Below are 19,005 nucleotides of genomic sequence, written 5' to 3'. Positions count from 1 at the left end.
ACTCCATGGACTGTGGCGCACCAGGCTCCTCTGTTCATGGGGACTCTCCAGGCTAGAATACTAGAGTGGGTAGCCTTTCCCTCCTCCAGTGGCTCTTCCCAACCCTAGGAATTGAACCCAGGTCTCCCACATTGCGGGCAGATTTCTTCCTGACTGAGCCACCAGGGAAGCCCAAATGAATACAAAAGACAGTGCAAAATAGTGTCTTAACTAAGACAAGAGCGAAGTTCTGTCTTTCCAAGAATTATTCAAGTTATCCTGCATAACTGGCTAGAAGTATTACTGATTCTTGTACTGTCTTATACCTCAACATTATACCTTTATTGGATTCAGTTTAAATGAAGTGCATAAAGTATGACTTATTCTTAACTCTTACTGAATTGAAATAATCTGATAAAACTAATCTATCCATATTTTTCAGTTAGAAACACACCATCATTATTAATCACTGTTTCCATTATTAAAATATGACTTTTCACAAAGCCTGGAAACCAGAGACGAAAGTAAAGTCTTCCTACTGCTGGCCATTGTCATGCTACTTCTTTTAACTGCAAGGATAAGAGAAAAAGAATGATGGTATTTGTGTTATGTATACAAACATATTATATGGTGTATACGTGTTTGCTCAGTCACTCAGATGTATTCAAATCTTTGTGACCCCATGGACAGTAGCCTGCCAGGTTCCTCTGTCCATGGAATGTTTTCAGCAAGATTACTGGAGTGGGTTGCCATTTCCTACTCCAGAGGATCTTCCTAACGCAGGGATAGAAATCGTGGCTCTTCCGTCTCCTGCATTGTCAGATAGATTATTTACAATACATAAAAAGAAATACAACTTTTTACAAGGCAAATAACCTTATACCATGTTAAACTGATTTATTTACTATTTTGTTATTTTATTAGCTTTTAAAAAATATTTATTTTTAATTTTTAGAAAGCAGTGTTTTCAGATATTTTTCTATATATTAACAAAAAGCAAGATATCTTATTTTTGATCCCTCCCTCCTTTCCTTCCTTCCTTCAGAATCTATTGATCATCTATTATGCCAAAGGTTGTGAAAGTAGAGAATAAAGATCAGAATTTCCTAACAGAGAAATATTAGTAGGCAAACAGTTATGATATATGACAGTTATTCTGTAAGTATACATAAAATATATTAAGTTCTTACATATATTAGTCAGTTTTCTGTGTACTTCATATGATCAGCCATTCAATTCCCATTATACACTCATGTGATAGATAGTACAACTTATCTTTGTTTTACAAATGAGGCAACTAAGGTACACAGATTTTAGGCAATTATGGCCAATGCCACACTGCCAATAAGCAGCAGAATTTGGGTTTGAATCTGGGCAGAATGACTGTGTGCTATTGCTGCGCTGTATTGTCTGACATATATATGAGGTAATAGATTTAAGTCAAGTATTCTGTAGAAACACAAAGAAGCTCATTTATTTTTCAAACATATTTGCTATACCACATTACCGAATCCATTAATTATTACACACAAAGGCAGCAGATTGGTAAGGTTTGTATTTTTGTGAGGAAAAAAAAAATGCCTCATTTGTCAAGTTCAACATTTTAAGTACTATATGCCCCCCAAATGGCAAAATTCTACTATGTGGTATAAAATTTTCTTAGCTGTCTCTTGAGATACCTAATCCAAATGGACAAACATGGAGAACTTTTTCAGAGAAGGTAAGTTAAGTCTTTACAATGAGAAGTAAACTCTCTATTTGAAGGGAGGAAGAGGTATTTCAGCTTGAAAAAAGAGCAAAGGAAAAGCTTTTCCAAAAGAAAGATTATCACATATACTGGCTAATTTCATGTGGTTATGATATAATGAGTTTAATAACTGATAGTAGATGACATTTATTTTGTGAGGGAGCAGTAAGCTTTGCAAAGGATTTGTGTAACAAATGTAAAGTTCTCTGATTTGAGGTGTCCAAAGTAAGGTGCATCATAACATATGGAAAGCAATGCAGTGAAGCTGTTTGTTTTCATGCATTGCAATGTTTGAAATATTTTGAGTATTCTTAAGTTGGTTAATTTTATTCAAATGAGTCCTTTGACAATTAGAACTTTTACAATTTTTTTATAATAAATCAGACAGTGACCAAGAAAATGTTTTATACACCCACAGAATCTCACTGTTTTAGCAAAATATATAATTTTGAAGTTTTACATGCTTTTTTCCCCGGAACACAAGTATTCCTAATTTCTTGACCATTTCTGTTTTGACAAGCATTTGTTGACCATGCGGGGCTTCTCTGGTGGCTCAGTGGTAAAGAATCGCCTGCAGTGAAGGAGACATGGGTTCATTCTCTGGATCGGAAGATCCCCTGGAGAAGAAAATAGCAACCCATTCCAGTATTCTTGTCTGGGAAAGCCCATGGAGAGAGGAGCCTGGCAGGCTATAGCCCATGAGGTCTCAAAAGAGTCAGACATGACTCAGTGACTAAATGACAAATAAAATGACCATTTACTGTAAAGCAGATATTTTAGAAAATAATAATATCATTAAGGCAAAGGTAACATCTTTGACAGAGATTAAAAAAGGAATCATTTTCAAAGGAAACTTTCTTTATGGAGCATTTGATAGTAATTTTTTTGGAAGTGCCTCCCCTGGCAAATAGGTAAGGGCAGCCACCTTTCAAAACTCTTAACTCAAATGTTTTTAAACATGTAGAAATAGAATTTTCTGCTTTGTTTTAAAATATTTGAAAACATCCAGTTACTTTATAAAACCAAATGATTTAAGAGGATAGCAGTGAAACATGTACATTATCATATGTAAAATAGATGACCAGTGCAAGTTCAATGCATGAAGCAGGGCACCCAAAGCTGGTGCTCTGGGACAATCCAGAAGGATAGGGTGTGGAGGGGGCTAGGAGGGAGGTTCATGATTGGGGGGGTGGAGCACATATGTATACCTGTGTCCAATTCCTGTTGATATATAGCAAAAAACATCACAATATTGTAATTATTCTCCAATTAAAATAAATTAATTTTTAAAATAAAATAAAAATAAAAACAAAAACAAATGAGCAACCACAGGAGGAGAGAAATGCCTAGCAAAATTTTAACAAAAGTGTCTTGGAATAACTATGTGAATTTGAAAATCCAATATCCAAATTGATTAGCTACAGATCATGATGCACTTTTTTCTTTAGAGTTTTTGTGTCTTTGTGAAGGATCATTTGCACATTTCATGGTTGCTAAATTCAAGCATAAGTGTGACTTGTGAATCACTGAGTTACAGTGTTAATGTTCTGAAAAAAATGTAAGCATACTGAATCAACTTTTCTCACTGAAATGACATTTTAACACTATTCTGAGAACCAGTGAGATCCAACCAAAACTAGAGGCTGTAAAATAAAAATATAGAATTGAGGTTGGAGAGTCAACCAGCTTCCTGTTTCACCCATTGACCAATTGGATGATCTAGGACAACATATTTTACTCTTCTGAGCCTTTGTTTTTTCTCTTCCTAATAAGCCTGGCACGCTACAGTCCATGGGGTTGCAAAGAGTGCGACGCAACTGAGCAACTGAGCTAAACTGAATATAGATAACAATGGTGGTTCCATTTAGCATTGCCCGGCTCTTATAGGTAAAATGATGGTACACAGTAGGTGTTCAGAGTTATTCATGAAATCACCTCTTGGAATAGTGAGCTTCGGCACAAAAAGCCAAAGCTACAGTTATAATGAGTTTACATCGATTAATACTACATTATTTTAAGATAATTTCTCTTTGTGACTGCTCCCTAGTACGCTGTTCATTGAAAGCAGGGACTCTGTAACAGAACAGTCCAGAACCCATGACAGTGCATGGCACAAAGATCTTCAACGAATGTTACGAAGCTCAACGTGGCTGAGGAATAAAACCTAGAGAGATCAGGTGCAATCATTGCCTTTGTTTCCAGATTCTGGCTTCTGAATAATGTCAGGCTCCCTTCAAAGTGCACCAGATAGCATCTTAGTAGAACAACAGGACTAGACAGAGTGCAGGTTGAATTGTCCAGTCACATGGGTTAGCACTACACAGGACCTAAGAGTTACTTTTTTTGGCAAGTTCTCAGGTTTTTCATTTCAGAGAAACAGAGGAATCAATTACTGGATCTTTTAGCTATAGCTAAGTAAGGACAACATGGTATGGTAAATGTGAGCCTGCTGAGTCAGTCTAGGGAGCAAGGCATGGCCACCAAAGGCAGTCCAAGTCATGAACTCTGTGTGTCTGACTCATTACAAGAGGTGAAATGTCATCAGTTCTAATTTTTGTCAGCCTCTCTCTGGACAGCTCACAGATGTATTACTCATTCTATTCTATGTTTTACTGTACAATGACACCATTCTTTTTCTTTCTTTTCCAAAGCAATTTCAAAGCCTTAGTAGTTTTCACCGGACTTGTGAATGACTAATAATGTTGGCTTCCAAATCACTGATGTATATTTGAATTTTTCATGTCACTTTTTGAGAGGGCATTGTACATTTTCATTAAATGTACTATATTATACATCATTTTCAGGCAATATTACAATCTGCTTTTTTAATTTTAATAAAAGAATTTTACTGTTTCATAACTTTGAGGGAAAATACTCTGCATGTAGTCCTATAAAATAGATCAATTTTATGAGTTTCCAAACTGCAAGCTATTTAACAGCCTCCATTTGGTAATTACAAAGATTTATAGCCTTTCCTCGTCTCCCACAAAATTCAGAGCCAATCTGTCCAGTTGACTTACAGACTGACTTAGAGGTCTCCACATTCATTATCTTTGACAGGAAGCTATTAGACTAGGTTAAAGATTTAAGACTAGTATATGTTTGGGAATGGGAGTGAGAGGTTTAAAACTAATTTATAGGAATATAATCCACTGGTTATTTTCATATTTCATCAAAAAATATTTTAGAAAATGTCACAATACTAGTTGATCACATTGAGATGACAAAATGTTCTGCTTTTGCTTCACTAAGAGAAGGGAGTCATTCATCTCATTTTAGATTCATATTTTCAGCATCACCTGACATTTTATCATTTATCAAGGAATTAACCTAATACAAAAGTTATAAAAAGGAGATTATCAGAATACTACAGATGTAGTTGATGTTATAAGTCTAACATCCATATCAGTATGTTGTACAGGTTTTACTATTACACAGAAAACAAGATAGCTGCCCTGGTTACTTTTTTTTTAATATCTCATAATATGTAACTACAAAACTTTATTTTTAAATTCTTCATAAATCCCTGTTATACAAAAACTTAATTTCATATTATATAAACAATGTTTAACATGTACCCTTTAAAAACTATATATAAAATTTTAAAAAATATGGGTGTTTCAAGATTTGTTTTGTGTGTTAAAAATAAATGAGGCAGCTTAAAAACAAACTCACCAGAACAGCTAATGCAGCTTAAGTGAAGTGATTCAGTTTAGTTATAGATTTGCAGTCATATATTACTTTTAGACTTTTATAATAATACTTAGTTAACAACTTGCATTGTCTAATTATTAATAAGCTAAATTAAGAGAATTTCCCTTTGTTTTACATGTTCAATTCCGTTTTATATAGATACTGATTTAAATATATACATTTTTACCAATGAGTTTGAAATATTTTCAGAAAATAAACTAATAAATGAACTTTATTTCTAATTATTGATGTATTTACCATAATTACTGAACATTTCACTTATACCAAAGTTTTTCAGAGTCCTTTCCTTAGTATTAATGAATGTAATGTAGCTAGCATGTAGCTAACATGTAGCTAGCATGCAGGGTAATAACAAATTTGCAATAGTATTAATAATATAAATTTTAATTTGCCATTAAAACTAATTTGAAAAAATATATTAATAATGATTAAAGAAACACAATCTTTCTATGGACCTATATTCAATTCAAATGCTGTTCTGCTGTATGCTAAGGCCCTTTGCTTATGAATTTCTATTTCCTCCTGCTCTCCGATATACTGTAGGAAATAAGACCAGAACACAAAGAGTTCCCAACAACAGATAGAAAGGTCACTGTCATAAACAACTCTATGCATAGAAGGAATATACAACGAGGCAACTTCTGTTCATAAGAGAATATTACTTCCAAATATTGTGCTTAGTCGCTCAGTTGTGTCCGACTCCTTGCGACCCCATGGATTGTAGCCCTCCAGGCTCCTCTGTCCATGGGGATTCTCCAGGCAAGAACACTGGAGTGGGTCGCCATTTCCTTCTCCATCCAAGCATTAGTGCTCAAGTTTATTCACAGGAAAACAAATAAATAAGAGATATGCTTTCTGAGAACATTCAGTTACAGCACTCTGAGAGACTAAAAAAAAAAAAAAAAATCCTATACCAAAAGAAAATGAGCATAAAATTTAGGTCACTGCTAAATTAATATTTCCTCTGTGGGTTTTCCTTTACCAATTGCTTTTACACACACTTCATATCTAAGTATTGAGACTAAATGAGTTGAAAATTTTGCTTTTTCATTGATGCTCCATTAGCAGGATTGAACTCTCTTGCACAAGGTCTAACCTATTTTAAATCAAGGAGGTGGCTGTGGCACCTTTTTACCCAACAACAAATCATTCTGAGCTGGTCACCTTTAAACTCCTTTTCTTTTCTCACATTACCTCCACCTCCAATCACTCTTCAAATTGTGAGAGTTAAACCCTTTATCCTGAATTCATTCTTTCCTTTTAATTCTCACAGTCTCCTAGTTCAAATTCTCAGCTGCTCACGGCCTACTGTATAAGCCTCCTCAATGAGAATGACTCCGTTAACTCTACTATCAAATCCATCTTTCTAAAAGGCTAATCTGACTGTTACCTGGTTTGCTTGTGTGTGTGAAAGTCGCTCACTCGTGTTCAACTCTTTGTGATCCCCATGGACTATACAGTCCATGGAATTCTAGAGTGGGTAGCCTTTCCCGTCTCCAAGGTATCTTCCCAACTCAAGGACTGAACCCAGGTCTCCTGCAGCATTGCAGGTGGATTGTTTACCAGCTGAGCCATCAGGAAAGCCCAAGAATATTGGAGTGGGTAGTCTATCCCTTCTCCAGCAGATCTTCCCAACCCAGGAATTGAACTGGGGTCTCCTGCATTGCAGGTGGATTCTTTGCCAACTGAGCTATCAGGGAAGCCATGGTTTGCTTAACATGCTTTAGTAGATTCCCTCTGAAAATAATAAAACTTCAATCAGATACTTGGTGATCTTGAGCTCATCTATCTGTATACAGTTGCTTATGTTTTATTTCCTCTTTCTTAAGCTCTATCAATACATATTATTACTCTCCAAATATGCTTTTATAGCCTCATACCTCTAGAGCTTTGTAAGGTGCGCACTATTCTTTCCTGGAACCCATCTTCTTGAGATTATTTGGTATACCCTACTTACCCTTTAACTCTCAGCACAAGGACAGCCTCCTCTTGGGAGTCATCCACAGCCTTCTAGGCAGAGAAGAGTTCTCCCTGCTTTTCCCCTGTATCTTGTATTTTCTTCCATTTTAATATATACCTCACCACATTAAAATAATCTCTTGGTTTTTCTTCCTTTCTAAGATACAAGGTCCTTAAAGAGAGGTGCTATGCATTTCCCTGTCATATGTATTATACCAGCAGAGTTTCTATCTCAATAAATAATTGCTGCATTAATGTTTAATGAAGCAATTACATTGTTTTATATTCCTACTTTTAGGTGGCAGGGTAGATAAAAGCATGTAGATAAGACCTTGTAAACAGAAACTTATTATCATTATTTTATCCTACGTGCCCCTATACAATTTCTTCATAAGTTGTACCTTGCACCTGAAAAGTGACCAAGAGTGACTAGACCTATCAAAATTGGAAAAAAAATGTTAACAATTTGCTTACTGTTCTTGCATCCCAGATGGACAGTGACTTATCTGCAGAGCCCGTGAGAAGAGTGTTGGAGTAAGGGAAAAACTCGATGCTGTTCACAGAATCTGTGTGTCCATACAAGGTATATCTGCATCTTTCACTGCACAGAAAAATATTAAGAGTTAAAGTTTGCAAAGTGAGCACCTAAATGTTCCTTATTCTTTCTGTACAATGCTAACAAAGGTAATTTAAATGTTTGAGGCATAGTTTTGTAAATGGCAAAAATGTACAACAACATTTTAAAAGGAGCATTCTACAACCACCTTATATTCCAAGCACTTTACAGAATTAGTAGCATAAAATAGACTAATTACATCCAATTTATAAAATCACTTGGGAAAGCTGTCTTTACCCTATCTCACTTATTCTTTATCATGAAATTACTACTTAAAAATTGGTCCCAACACATGAAGTAATATTCTGAGAAAAGAACTGCATGTGTGCTACAATATGTGAAGACCAGATAAACTTCTTTAACTTGCTCAGTTTCTTTCTTTTTTTTTCTCAGCATGGGCTGTATATTCGAATCACCTATCATGCAGCTTAACCAGCTGGTTCAGTTCACTTCAGTCACTCGGTTGTGCCTGACTCTTTGTGACCCCATGGACTGTAGCACACCAGGCTTCCCTGTCCATGGGATTCTCCAGGCATTTGGTCATCATATTAGAAATGTACCTATGTGCTGCGCTGTGCTTCGTTGTTTAGTCATGTACAACTCTCTGCAACCCTATGGACTGTAGCCTGCCAGGCTTCTCTGTCCATGGGATTCTCCAGGCATTTCTAGTATGATAACAAGCCGGTTAAGCTCTGATCAACTGATTGGTGACTGGCTTGAGCCATTCCACACATGACAGTACAGTGGAGTGGGAAAAATTCTGCAATGGGAGCAGGGAGACTGGATTTCAGTCCTAACTATGACAGGAACCAGGAGGGTTACCATCAGTTCAGTTCAGTCGCTCAGTCATGTCTGACTCTTTGCGACCCCATGAATCACAGCACGCCAGGCCTCCCTGTGCATCACCAACTCCCGGAGTTCTCTCAGACTCACATCCATCAAGTCAGTGTTGCCATCCAGCCATCTTATCCTCTGTCATCCCCTTCTCCTCCTGCCCCCAATCCCTCCCAGCACCAGAGTCTTTTCCAATGAGTCAACTCTTCGCACGAGGTGGCCAAAGTACTGGAGTTTCAGCTTCAGCATCAGTCCCTCCAAAGAAATCCCAGGGCTGATCTCCTTTAGAATGGACTGGTTGGATCTCCTTGCAGTCCAAGGGACTCTCAAGAGTCTTCTCCAACACCACAGTTCAAAAGCATCAATTCTTTGGTGCTCAGCCTTCTTCACAGTCCAGCTCTCACCACAGAGGAGTTATTAATCTCAGTAACAGTACAGTTCCTTCTTGTGAGAATGAAATTACTTAATTTGAAACACTGAGAGGTCCAATGTAGCTCCAATAATCTGAAATTTTTGACTAAGGCAGTAACATAAAAGGGAAAGAAGAAGTCAAACTGAGCATAACATCAGATAACTGTTTGGAATGAAGTTTATTTCACCTGAAATTTTGGCATTTTTGATAAGCCAGAAAATTTTAAGATTTATGTGGATACATATGTAAATTACTCAATGGCAATTTGATGGATACTTTTCATTTCAAAGTAAAGTACTATAGTAATTAATAGCAGGAACAAGGAAATAAAATCAATAAATTCATTAGTCATGGCCATTTTGCATCAGTTCCCTTATCTCAATATTTCTGAGAGAAGTTGATAATAACTTGATCTTTAAAGTTGATGAAATGTCAGTCTCTACCAGGGGTCCACACACTATGGCCCAACGGCTGGTTGCCTATTTTTGTAAAGAATGATTTACTGGAACATGTCAATTTGTTTACATATGTCTATTGCTGCTTTCCCCTGACAATAGCAGAGTTGCATAGTTCTGAGAGACCATATGGTTCATAAGCCTAAAATATTTAGTATGTGACCTTTCAAAAAGATATTTGGATATTTATAAATATGCTCAGGTTTTATGACATGTTTTTGAGATGGGTGCTAAACTTACAGGATAAATTACTATTTTTATAGAATTCTTGCTTTGTGTAGAAATTTTACTTGCTGTTTTCTAATAATTCTAAAAATATCAATACAAAGCACTTTTTGAAAGCCTTACATTCCAAAGTTCACTATAATGAAATAATCATCTTTAACTATTAATTGCTCCAAGTATACCTCTATAAGAGAGAGAGAGAGATTTTACAGCAAAATGAAAATTATGTGTATATTATATAATGTAGCAAATTATTAAATTAAATTATATGAGTTTACCATGAATGAAAACAACTAGGATTAAAGGCATGGCTGAAAGTTGTCAATGTTTTTTAATTCTGAAATATTCTCTAAAAGGCACTCTCAGATTGAGAAAATATTAAAATTAAGCATGCTATTTTTAGTTGTATTTCATTTATAGAAAGTATAAGTTAAAAAGAAAATGCTTGTAAGTATGACATGTTTATAATTCCTCCCACTTTTACTCACCAACCAAGTTTTTGAAACAATATTGTCAATCTTACAATGTCAAAAATCAAAACACATATGATCAGCAATCACAAGTCAGTTTTGTGCCAGTGTTTTAAATCTTAAATAAATTTTCTGAACTATTATATATTTTATTGATTATTCAGTACTTCAAGAGCAATTTTGAATGGTCGTAGTATCTTGAGTCATCAATCCTCAAACATTTGTGGATAAATGTTTCACTGTCTCCTATGAGAGAAAAAGTCCAAGGCCAGCCTAATCTCTCTTACCTTTCATGCTTAGCTTCCCCTGTGGATGATCTGCTTTTTATGCCCACAGCTCTAATATTCTTTAGCAAACAATGGAATGCAGCATGGCATGGCTTGGTAGCAATTTCCATCTTAAACTTTTGTTCTTCTAGTATAGAGTTATTCCTTTACTATATATTCATATTTCTCTCTCCCATTTATTCTTTTTTCCCTTTATGAACACTAGCTGTTTTGTTTCATTTTTCTCCTTCATTTAATATTCTCTCTATAATCCTTGTATTATATAGAGAAATTATATATATAATATATATATACAAGGATACAAGGATTATATACACATGTGCATATATACATATATATGCAACTACCTTTTTATAACTTAAAAAATTTTTAATTATGGTTGTTTGTGTGTATGTGAAGAAGGAGCAATCTATAAAACCTTTATGTTTCTGATTTCACTTTTCCCCCAATATTTGTCAGTCTGCTTTTCAACTATTGTTTTACAAAATAACAAAATGCTTTAACTCTTTTGATATTCTCTTTTATTATATAAAATCAACTTGAAATATAGAATTCTTGTAATTCATTGAAAATATAGAGGACTTTTTGCCTTAATTATTGGTAATTTTACTTAGGTAATTCCTTCTTCACTGTATGTTCTTCAGTAGAATTTGGTTTATATTCATTTATTCTTCAATGTTTTCAATTCATCATCAGTTATGGGTTTGTTTCTTTTCATTATGACAATATTATATGGGACAGCTACTTGCTAAAGATTAACAGCAGAAAGAGAGAAATTAGACTTATCTTTCATTTCTAATCAGATTTGCTCTCTTCCAAAAGACTTCTCACTAAATACTACTGGGTTTATCCCTCAAGTTCACCTTTCCTTCACTTTTGTATTTTTTAAGTATAGATATAGCTTGTTGTCAACAACTCAAGGCACAGGCTTTATGTTAAATCTAAAGGCTCCTGCTTCCCTCACCACCCTCAGCCTGCCTCACCTCTGGCAGTTTCCTCTATCTTCTTTATGTAACAGTAAAAATGTTTTGTTGAGATTTGTGCCACTATGATAAAGTAACCAGTACTGTACTTTTCTCTCCACAATAAACAACTGTAAAATGACACACATTATATGTGGCTATGATTTTCTGGCACTGAACTAAACACAGAAAAGGAGGGTATCCCTGAGCAAAGAAAAAACATTTAGGGAGCACCATGACCTAGGAAGTCAAGAAACACCTGGAGTAACAGGCAAATTTGGCCTTGGAATGTGGAATGAGGCAGGGCAAAGACTAACAGAGTTCTGCCAAGAAAATGCACTGGTCACAGAAAAAACCCTCTTTCAACAAAGCAAGCGAAGACTCTACACATGGACATCACCAGATGGTCAACACCGAAATCAGATTGATTATATTCTTTGCAGCCAAAGATGGAGAAGCTCTACACAGTCAACAAAAACAAGACCAGGAGGTGACTGTGGCTCAGATTGTGAACTCCTTATTACCAAATTCAGACTTAAATTGAAGAAAGTAGGGAAAACTGCTAGACCATTCAGGTATGACCTAAATCAAATCCCTTATGATTATACAGTGGAAGTGAGAAATAGATTTAAGGGAATATATCTGATAGATAGAGTTGCCTGATGAACTATGGAATGAGGTTCATGACACTGTACAGGAGACAGGGATCAAGACCATCCCCATGGGAAAAAAAAAAATGCAAAAAAAGCAAAATGGCTGTCTGGGGAGGCCTTACAAATAGCTGTGAAAAGAAGAGAAGTGAAAAGCAAAGGAGAAAAGGAAAGATATAAGCATCTGAATGCAGAGTTCCAAAGAATAGCAAGGAGAGATAAGAAAGCCTTCTTCAGCCATCAATGCAAAGAAATAGAGGAAAAGTTCAGAATGGGAAAGACTAGAGATCTCTTCAAGAAAATTAGAGCTACCAAGGGAACATTTCATGCAAAGATGGGCTGGATAAAGGACAGAAATGGTATGGACCTAACAGAAGCAAAAGATATTAAGAAGAGGTGGCAAGAATACACAGAAGAACTGTACAAAAAAGATATTCATGACCTGGATAATCACAATGGTGTGATCACTCACCTAGAGCCAGACATCCTGGAATGTGAAGTCAAGTGGGCCTTAGGAAGAATCACTATGAACAAAGCTAGTGGAGGTGATGGAATTCCAGTTGAGCTATTTCAAATCCTGAAAGATGATGCTGTGCAAGTGCTGCACTCAATATGCCAGCAAGTTTGGAAAACTCAGCAGTGGTCACAGGACTGGAAAAGGTCAGTTTTCATTCCAATCCCAAAGAAAGGCAATGCCAAAAAATGCTCAAAATACCGCACAATTGCACTCATCTCACACGCTAGTAAAGTAATGCACAAAATTCTCCAAGCCAGGCTTCAGCAATACGTGAATCATAAACTTCCTGATATTCAAGCTGGTTTTAGAAAAGGCAGAGGAACCAGAGATCAAATTGCCAACATCCACTGGATCATGGATAAAGCAAGAGTTCCATAAAAACGTCTATTTCTGCTTTATTGACTATGCCAAAGCCTTTGACTGTGTGGATCACAAGAAACTGTGGACTGAGTGACTGAACTGAACTAATGGCCTCTCTTAGTCTCTTCTCCAAGACGCCCCATCAAGGTGGTAGGTACTGGAGCAACTTTGAGGAGATAACCCCTGTCCAAGGGCAAAGGAGAAGCCCCAGCAAGATGGTAGGAGGGGCAAAATTGCCCCATTGAGAATCAAAGCCCATACCCGCCAGAGACTCTCTGAAGTCTCAAACAAACCTTGTATGCACCAGGACCCAGAGACCCCACAGAGACTAAGACAGAACTATGTTTGAGTGTCTCCTTTGGGGGTTTGGGTCAGCAGTGGCCTGCTGCAGGGGCAGCAGCTGTGGGTGCAGTAGACCTGGGTGTGGCATAAGCCCTCTTGGAGGAGGTCGCCATGAACCCCACCATAGAGCTGCCAGAACTTACACAGGACTGGGGTAACAGACCCTTGGAGGGCACAAACAAAACCTTGTGTGCACCAGGACCCAGGAGAAAGGAGCAATGATCCAACAAAAAACTGACCCAGGCTTGCCCGTGAATGTCCAGGAGTCTCTGGCAGAGGCATGGTCAGAGGTGGCGTGGTGCAGGGTTGGGGGTACTGAGTGCAGCAGTGCTTGCATGGGACCTGCTGAAGGAGGTCAGCATTATTTTCATTACCTTCAACATAGTTTCACCACAGGTCAAATAATAGAGAGGGAACACAGCCCTGTCAATCAACAGAAAATTGGATTAAAGATTTTCTAAGCATGGCACTGGCCATCAGAATAAGATCCAGTTTCCCCCTCAGTCAGTCTCTCCCATCAGGAAGCTTCCATAAGCCTTTTATCCTTCTCCATCAGAGGGCACACAGAATGAAAACCACAATCACAGAAAACTAACCAATCTGATCACATGGACAACAGCCTTGTCCAACTCAGTGAAACTATGAGCCATGCCATATAGGGCCACCCAGGACGGACGGGTCATGGTGAAGAGATCTGACAAAACATGGTCTACTGGAGAAGGGAATGGCAAACCACTTCAGTAATCTCACCTTGAGAACCCAACGAATGGTATGAAAAAGAAAAAAAAAAAAAAAAAAGGACATGAAAGATGAACTCCCTGGGTTGGTCGGTGCCCAATATGTTACTGGAGATCAGTGGAGAACTATCTCCAGAAAGAGTGTAGAGTTGGAACCAAAGCAAAAACAACACCCAGTTGTGGATGTGACTAGTGATGGAAGTAAAGTCTGATGCTGTAAAGAGCAATATTGAATAAGAACCTGGAATGTTATGTCCATGAATCAAGGCAAATTGGAAGTGGTCAACCAGGAGATGGCAAGAGTGAACATTGACATTTTAGGAATCAGCAAACTAAAATGGACTGGAATGGGTGAATTTAACTCAGATGACCATTATATCTACTACTGTAGGCAAGAATCCCTTAGAAGAAATGGAGTAGCCATCATAGTCAACAAAAGAATCCAAAATTCAGTACTTGGATGCAATCTCAAAAATGACAGAATGATCTCTGTTTGTTTCCAAGGCAAACTATTCAATATCACAGTAATCCAAGTCTATGCCCCAATCAGTAACACAGAAGAAGCTGAACGGTTGTATGAAGACCTACAAGATCTTCTAGGACTAACACCCAAAAAAAGATGTCCTTTATATTATAAGGGACTGGATTGCAAAAGTAGGAAGTCAAGAAATACCTGGAGTAACAGGCCTTGGGGTACAGAATGAAAGAGGGCAAATGCTAGTAGAGTTTTGCCAAGAGAATGCACTGATCATAGCAAACATCCTCTTCCAACAACAAAAGAGACAACTCTACACATGGACATAACCAGGTTATCAATACCAAAATCTGATTATTTAAATTATTTGCAGCAAAAGATGGAGAAGCTCTACACAGTCATAAAAACAAGATGGTGAGCTGACTGTAGCTCAGATCATAAACCCTTTATTGCCAAATTCAGACTTATATTGAAGAAAGTAGGGAAAAACCACCAGATCACTCAGATATGACCTTAGACAAACCCCTTAAGATTATACAGTAGAAGTGATTAATAGATTCAAGGGATTAGATTTGATAGAGTGCCTGAAGAACTATGGATGGAGATTCATGACATTGTACTGGAGGCAGGGATCAAGACCATCCCCAAGAAAGTAATACAAAAAGGGAAAATGGTTATCTGAGGAGGCCTTACAGATAGCTGTGAAAAGAAGAGAATAGAAATGGAAAGGAGAAAAGGAAAGATATACCCATTTGAATGCAGAGTTCCAAAGAATAGCAAGGAGAGATAAGAAAGCCTTCCTCAGTGATCAATGCTAAGAAATAGAGGAAAACAACAGAATAGGAAAGACTAGGGAGCTCTTCAAGAAAATTAGAGCTACCAAGGGAACATTTCATGCAAAGATGGGCACAATAAAGGACAGAAATGGTCTGGACCTAACAGAAGCAGAAGATATTAAGAAGAGGTTTCAGGAATACACAGAAGAAATATACAAAAAAGATCTTCATGACCAAGATAATCATGATGGTGTGATCGCTAATCTAGAGCCAGACATCCTGGAATGCGAACTCAAGTGGGTCTTAGGAAGCATCACTACGAACAAAGCTAGTGGAGGTGATGGAATTATAGTGGACCTATTTCAAATCCTGAAAGATGATGCTATGAAAGTGCTGCACTCAATATGCCAGCAAATTTGGAAAACTCAGCAGTGGCCACAGGACTGGAAAAGGTCAGTTTTCATCCCAATCCCAAAGAAAGGCAATGCCAAAGAATGTTCAAACTACTGCACAATTACATTCATCTCACATGCTAGTAAAGTAATACTCAAAATTCTCCAAGCCAGGCTTCAACAATATGTGAACTGTGAACTTCCAGATGTTCAACCTATATTTAGAAAAGGCAGAGGAACCAGAGATCAAATTTCCAGTATCCACTGGATCATCGAAAAAGCAAGAGTTTCAGAAAAATATCTACTTCTGCTTTATTGACTATGCCAAAACCTTTGACTCTGTGGATCACAACAAACTGTAGAAAATTCTTCAAGGGATTGGAATACCAGATCTCCTGACCTGCATCGTGAGAAATCTATATGCCAGTCAAGAAGCAACAGTTAGAACTGGACATGGAACAACAGATGGGTTTCAAATTTGGAATGGATTACATCAAGGCTGTATATTGTCACCCTGCTTATTTAACTTATATGTATAATACATCATGAAAAATGCTGGGGCTGGATGAAGAACAAGCTGGAAGCAAGGTTGCTGGGAGAAATATCAATAACCTCAGATACACAGATGATACCACCCTTATGGCAGAAAGTGAAGAACTAAAGAGCCTCTTGATGAAAGTGAAAGAGGAGAGTGAAAAAGTTGGCTTAAAGCTCAACATTTAGTAAATGAAGAGCATGGCATCTGGTCCCATCACTTCATGGCAGATAGATGGGGAAACAATGGCAACAGTGACAGACTTTATTTTCTTGGGCTCCAAAATCACTGCAGATGGTGATTGCAGCCATGAAATTAAAAGACACTTGCTCCTTGGAAGAAAAGTTATGACCAACCTAGACAGCATATTAAAAAGCAGAGACATCAGTTTGCCAACAAAGTAGAGAGACTACTAGTCTCAAAGAGACTAGAGGCTTTACTTGCCTCTAGTCAAGGCTATGGCTTTTCCAGTAGTCATGTATGGATGTGAGAGTTGGACTATAAAGAAAGCTGAGCACCAAAGAATTGATGATTTTGAACTGTGATGTTGGAGAATACACTTGAGGAGACTGTTGAGAGTCCCTAGAACAGCAAGAGATCCAACCTAAAGATCCATCCAATCTATCCTAAACGAAATCAGTTTGAATTTCATTGGTGACTGATGCTGAAGCTGAAACTCCAATATTTTCGTCATCTGATGCAAAGAAGTGACTCATTTGAAAAGACTTGGATCCTGGGAAAGATTGAAGGTGGGAAGAGAAGGGGATGGTAGAGGATGAGATGCTTGGATGGCATGACCGACTGGATGGACATGAATCTGAGTACGCTCTGGGAGTTGGTGATGGACAGGGAAGCCTGGCATGCTGCAGTTCATGGGATTGCAGAAGAATTGGACACAACCGAGCCACTGTACTGAACTCTAGTGAATGACCTCACTGACTTTCTGCTTGGAAGCACTTACTGCTCTCAAAATAATAGTAGAACCCTGGTAGATGTGAAGTCTCACTGAAAGTCAAAGTCTTAGTTGCTCAGTGTCTGACTCTTTGCAATCCCACTAGGCTCCTCTGTCCTTGAGTTCTCCAAGCAAGAATTCCAGAGTGGGTAGCCATTCTCTTCTCCAGGAGATTTTTCCCACCCAGGGATTGAACTTGGGTCTCCCTCATCGTGGGAAGATTCTTTGTCTGACCCACTGATGGGGGTAGATGTGAAGTCTCAGAGGAACCGGGAGGAAATGAGAATAATCTGGGCTGCTGGTCTGCCTGGTTCTTGCAGTGAAGGGTACATGAAAAAAGGGAGCTGCATGGCAAATGGCAGCGGTTTGTCTGGGAATTTGCCATGAATTTTTCGCCAAGGTCTAGATGACATTTCTACAGTGTAAGGGTCCACAAGCCCTTAAAGACATTTCATGCTTTGTGGTTGAATGCTGTACAGTGATACCAGAGACCAGGTATTATTGGAATATATTGGATTTTAATCTCATCTAGAGTGGACAGACTCACTGGGTACCTCAGACTTTCAGTTGGAACCACAAAAGAGAAGCCACCATAGGAGTAAGGGTCAGGTTCACTAATGGAAGTTAAAAACCAAAGTAAACTCGTTTTGACCAAGAATAAAACTAAGCCTGAAAGCAAGAATGATATGTCTATAATTAAATAGATTGCTGGAACAGAACTTTTATAGAAAGACCACCTAATATAGACTCTCTAAAATTTGTTAGTGACAATATCCAGCATTTGATTAAAAAAAAATAGTACACATGTGAAGAGGTGGAAAAGGTGACCTATAAACAAGAAAAAAACTCAGTATTAGAAACAGTGTCAACTTTTTAATCAAACACCAAGATTTCAACCATATATCATAATCATAGGCAAGGATTTAAAGAAACTGCTAAATGAGTCTACAAAGAGAGAATGTCAGAGAATAAATAGAAACTATAAAAAAACAATTGATAAGTATAACATGTGAAATACTCAGATGAAGTGGTACCATATTGTCTCATTAGACTGTGACTAAAAATAATGAATTGTTGACTTCTGCAACAATATACTTTAATAGCATAATACCAAATGAAAGAATTCAGGTAAATATGCCTATGTATTACATAATTGAATTCATATGAAGTTCAGGAATAGACACTCTATGGTTATAGAAAGAAGACACTGTTTGCTGTGGGGAATAGGCTTTCACTAGATGAACTGGGAAATTATCTGTGGTTACAGAAATGGCCTATAGCTTCAATAGCTTTAAAGGTATATACATTTATCAAAATTCATCTATAATAATTGAACCCTTCAGTGTTAAGTTCCACTGTATATATCACCTCAACCAAACAATTAAAAGTAAATATCACTTGTGAAAATACTTTTTCCTTCTGCCTTCACTACCCTGATATGTGGGACACAATAAATACTTAATGTATATTTCTGTGAATAGTTGAGTATTTATAGTAATTCTATCCTCTTATTAAGGCTCCACACATGTATGTGTCAAGTACATGCATCTTCATAGATGCACAAAGTATCTATAATATTTGGAATAGCTATACCAGTAATATATATATC

General features: G+C 37.3%; 1 protein-coding gene across 1 annotated transcript in view; it reads right to left on the bottom strand.

Moving 5' to 3' along the window:
- SPAG16 (sperm associated antigen 16) overlaps positions 1 to 19,005 on the bottom strand; it is a 1,101,103-nt gene that overhangs the window by 425,282 nt on the left and 656,816 nt on the right. The window contains exon 13 of the mRNA XM_052636122.1: positions 7,874 to 8,000. Coding sequence (XP_052492082.1) covers positions 7,874 to 8,000 — 127 coding nt within the window. The remainder of the gene's footprint in view (positions 1 to 7,873; positions 8,001 to 19,005) is intronic.

The sequence above is a fragment of the Budorcas taxicolor genome, chromosome 2, assembly GCF_023091745.1.
Source record: "Budorcas taxicolor isolate Tak-1 chromosome 2, Takin1.1, whole genome shotgun sequence".
In the NCBI taxonomy this organism is placed as follows: Eukaryota; Metazoa; Chordata; class Mammalia; order Artiodactyla; family Bovidae; genus Budorcas; species Budorcas taxicolor.
This window is presented reverse-complemented; position numbering and strand designations above follow the sequence as displayed.